Source organism: Penaeus vannamei, chromosome 27 (assembly GCF_042767895.1).
Source record: "Penaeus vannamei isolate JL-2024 chromosome 27, ASM4276789v1, whole genome shotgun sequence".
In the NCBI taxonomy this organism is placed as follows: Eukaryota; Metazoa; Arthropoda; class Malacostraca; order Decapoda; family Penaeidae; genus Penaeus; species Penaeus vannamei.
The window spans coordinates 30,092,964-30,097,963 of record NC_091575.1 but is presented as its reverse complement, the minus strand read 5'-3'; the positions used below and the strand labels follow the sequence as shown (position 1 = coordinate 30,097,963).

The following is a 5,000-nucleotide window of genomic DNA, read 5'->3' as shown; positions in this document are numbered from 1 at the left end:
TCTAGTACAAAACCTTAATTTCACAAAAACCACGCCATGAGATGAATTTATAGTCAATTCACAATTTAGTTTATTGACTCCAACCACGACAGTGACTCTAGTGTGTGTGTGTATGATATATATATATATATATATATATATATATATATATATAGAGAGAGAGAGAGAGAGAGAGAGAAAGGGGAAGATAGACAGAGAGAGAGTGGAGAGGAGAGGAGATTATAGGAGAGGAGAAAGAGAGAGAGAGAGAGAGAGAGAGAGAGAGAGAGAGAGAGAGAGAGAGAGAGAGAGAGAGAGAGATAAATAGGGAGAGAGGAGAGGAAGGGGGGAGGGAGAGAGGGAGAGGGAAGGGAGAGAGGGAGAAATCAAGTAAAATAGATAGCTAGAGAGAGAGAATATGAGAGGGGGGGGGTTACTTACGTTTTATAGAAGCTCCTCAATTGAATTACTCCGCCCCCTCTCCCCCCCCTCCCCCAACTCAGATACACCAAAACCAATACTGACCTACATTAATCATCTTCCAAACACAATAAATATAAATAATTGAGAGAGAAGCTGATATTATTTATGACATTTCTTATTACCCGCTTGTGCGTGTGATTTTAAAGAGTACTTGGGTAATAGATAGATAAGGAAATAAACTAACTTTTCAAAAATAAATGGCGGGCTATCTGTTATATTTTCATAACGATATAAACTCCCTTGAACTTGACATTAATTTTTGATCATTAATTTGACATATACTTATAACTCGTAACGAGCCGTGACAATAAGTAATCATTAATTATTAAACCATTACTCTTGATTTATGGCTATTAATACGTGTGTTTTAATAAGCGCTTATTTAGGCTCAACTGCCCATTACCACCAGGCAAACAGGTGGTCGACAGAAATAGTTTAGAATTGCTGTTTGTCGTTTTATTTGTTAATTTTTCGCTTAGTTTTCACTAGCACAAGTACGAATGATATTTCTACGCATATGCTGCATATTCACTTGTAGTAAATGACGGCTTTCCATGCCACAAATACACTAAATTAAAACTGATGCTCGGTGTATATTTATGCTTCGCTGTTCATATTTCGTTGGTTTTCACAAGAGGATAAATGTTATATGCGCATATGCTGCAAATTCAGAGTGATGGGTGGTCTTTCCAAGCACAAATACCTCGTGCACAAAATCATTTGGAAATAAAAGAATATAATTTGTTTTTAACCTCTCTCTCTCTCTCTATGTATATATATATATGTATATATATGTATGTATATATATATATATATATATATATATATATATATATATATATATATATATATACGTACACACACACACACACACACACACACACACACACACACACACACACACAAACACACACACAAAAACACACACACACACACACACACACACACAAACACAGACTCACACACACACACACACACACACACACACACACACACACACACACACACACACACATATATATATATATATATATATATATATATATATATATATATATATATATTGTGTGTGTGTGTTCCTGTATATGTGTGTGCATTTGAGAGAGAGAAAAAAAAAGAAAAATTTCATGCGTTTTAAGCAGGGAAAGTTCTTGCCTAAAATCTCAAGCCTTGTTCTTACTAACAAGAATTTTGCTTGTTTTTTCAAGCGACCCCCGTAGATGGCTAGACTGCCGTCACCATGGCAACAGCGTCGTTCGCGTAACGTACTGGTTACAATCCTTCGAAAGCTTAATATTTCATCAGAGAAATCACTTTTTTACGGTATCTGATTCTGTAATTTCTGTAAAATTATGACACAGCTCATCTCTTACTTTTAGACTCCTTGTATCTGTAAATCGAGAATATTATCTACATTTTAGGAAAATAAATATTCTAAGTGAAAAAGCCTGAAAAATTCAAGCAACATTCTTCTGTCGATATTGCATTCGGTGTATTATTTTCAACCATAAAATCGTATATATGGTACTGGGTAGGCCTATATTTTAATTCAGTGAAGTTCATTTGCTTTGATAGCGCGTGAGAATGTAAGGGTTGCCCATCAAGGATTGTGTGTCACTGTTTTAGAGGCACTGGATAAAAATATAGGTGAAAATATTGCGCTTTTTAAGATGTTTGGGTAGATTTATTTACTTCTCTGCCTTCTTGATGAAGCGCTAACATGTCAGCTGTTTTGAAATGCGCGCTCAAACTGTTACCAACCGCCAATGAAATAAACCCCGACCTAGACTTATGCCTACGTTCACTCTCTCTTAGATTGTTGGCGGGAATATTAGTCTGTTGCTTTTAAAACCCGAGTCTGTATATGTTGTGCGTTATTTTGACATTTTTATGCTCTCCAAGGACTGTTATGACTTGTACTTTATGGAAAGACGCGTCCACATGTCTGGCATCACTGAACGCCTTGCCTGCCGACCCAAGGCTAAAATTTTAACGGTACAGTTCTTGTCCAAGTGCTCCCCTTATATGAATTGTATTTGGCTATATATGTGATATATGTAAACTGTATGTCCAATACTGTATATGTGAATGAGTATACACTGAAGAAAGAAGAGGAAAAGCGATAGATAATACAGAAAGAAGATAAAGAAAGTGAAAACTAGAAAATATTATGAAAGAATCAATTGCATAAATAAAAAAATTTATATATTACGAAACCATAAATTGCATAAAGTACAACGAAAGCATAGAATTGAATAACAGAATAGAAAAAATTATAAATCAAATACATATAGTGATAATACAAATATAATACATAACCCAGAGATAAGCAGTGATAAAATGCATTATGTACTATATATACCCGATTCGCTGTTGGTCTACTGTCATTTAATGTCGTTTGCATGAGTCAGCATTTTTTTCTTTGTATTGTTTACCTGTTCTCAGCTGTATACTCTTAGGGGGAGCTAGGAGGGGGGGGGGGGAGTCAGCAAAAAGAGTGCTCTTTGTACGCTTGTGAAAATGTTGAAAATGTTGATGTTGAAAATGTTGAACTACCTCTAAAGTAGATGATGGAGAAATAAGAGGAAAAAGAGGAAAAGTACGGGTAGATGGACCGATTCTGATAGATTAGATAGATAGGTTGGGAAAGAAAAGAGAAGAAAATGCAATAATTGAAACTGATGAATATATACATATATATTTATGCATAAATATATCATAAGTATGATATATATGTGTATATATGTATATACATATGTATGTATAGCAAATATATGTATATACATATGTATGTGTAGCAAATATATGTATATATTATCTTTCTCTCTTTATATATATATATATATATATATATATATATATATATATATACGTCGGTTGTAAATTTTAGATTTCTGCCTCCAACATTTACAAATAAAAAAAGAAATCTGATATTGTGAAATTAGAAATTCATGTTGTCACCTTTGAATCTGATTAATCCTCTATATGAAGAATTAATTAGTAGCACTGCCACCATCCGGATTTTGTTTTAAATTAAAGGAGATACTCAAAAAAAAAAAAAAAAAAAAATCATTATGGTATCAGTTTGGTAGCTGGCACGACAGTCTTGGCAAACGCGGGGATGGCTGGTTCTTCTCAATGGTTGATGATATCAAGTATGGTCAAGATAAAGAATGTTCCAGTTTGAGACATTTATAACCATGAAATTGATAGACGTTTATAACACACACACACACACACACACAAAAAAAAATCAAGTAATAACAGGATGACACTTCTAGGCCACAACATGCCCAAGGAAACAAAATTACTGTTCATCCTTCCCAGTGTAAACAAAATAAAACTTCGCTTATGTTGACCTTGACTTAAGGATTACTACATCAATTCCTATTCCCAGTATCATTTTATAACCACAATTTCCCCTTCGAGGATCAACACGTAATAAACTAAACTAGCTTCACTGACATTAAACCACGATAATAAACTGAGTATCATTTTGTTGGACTGGGGGGGGGGGGGGGGGGGGGATAGGACCTTCTCCCGACAGGTCATTAAACCACGATAATAAACTGAGTATTATTTTGCTGGGCTGGGGGGGCGGGGGGGGGGGATAGGCCTTTCTCTCGACAGGTCATCATCAAACTGAGTATTATTTTGCTGGACTGGGGGGGGGGGGGATAGGCCCTTCTCTCGACAGGTCATCATCAAACTGAGTATTATTTTGCTGGACTGGGGGGCGGGGGGGGGGGGGATAGGCCGTTCTCCCAACAGGTCATCATCAAACTGAGTATTATTTTGCTGGACTGGGGGGCGGGGGGGATAGGCCTTTCTCTCGACAGGTCATCATCAATTCGCGAAATAGTTGAAACGGCCCCGCCTTGCAAAACACAGTCCTGTCACACGCATCACAGGACCTATCCCCTATCCCGACGATTCAAGGGGGAAGAAGAGGCATGCGGTGGGGGGGGGGGGTGTTCTCTTCGGTGTTATTATCTCGGATTATCTCCTCGGTGTTCTCGCCACGGACAGCGCCCCCAATCGGTTGTTTCCAGCGCCTTCTCTCATTCCCTGGAGTAGTGGCGATTCAGAGCGGACTGAATTACATAGAATATACATAGGTATTCTCCCCTCCCATTATTACACACGTTAACATCCCCCTATGATCCCACTTTTACCATTAAATCTGACCTCAACAAGGGACGTTTTCTCTGGCTATTTAGAGTGGTGGCGATTACAAAGAGGACCGAACTACCGTCACGTACCCCCCCCCCCCCCGAGGCTACCGTCGTGTACCCCCCCCTTCCCCCCAAGGCGTTCCAGTGTTGCCACTATTCCTCCTCGCAACAATTCTCCTCCCAAAAACGTACCCAATCCAGCATAAACATTTATAGTGTATGTTTATACTCAAATTAACACTCAGACACACAAATGCACACAAACAGACGCACATATGAACAGACGTGAACGCATCCACATGCATCAATGCACAATGATAATGATAGTAAAAATGATAATTATAGTGATTACAATGATAATAA

At 37.5% G+C, this 5,000-nt stretch overlaps 1 protein-coding gene across 1 annotated transcript in view; it reads right to left on the bottom strand.

Moving 5' to 3' along the window:
* Nucleotides 1-2,063, bottom strand: part of LOC113808635 (uncharacterized) — a 6,927-nt gene extending 4,864 nt beyond the window's left edge. The window contains exons 1-2 of the mRNA XM_070140695.1: nt 2,030-2,063; nt 1,785-1,852 (exon numbers count right to left, since the gene is read on the bottom strand). Of these exons, the coding sequence (XP_069996796.1) occupies nt 1,785-1,852; nt 2,030-2,063 (102 nt within the window). The remainder of the gene's footprint in view (nt 1-1,784; nt 1,853-2,029) is intronic.
* Nucleotides 2,064-5,000: the final 2,937 nt, after the last annotated feature.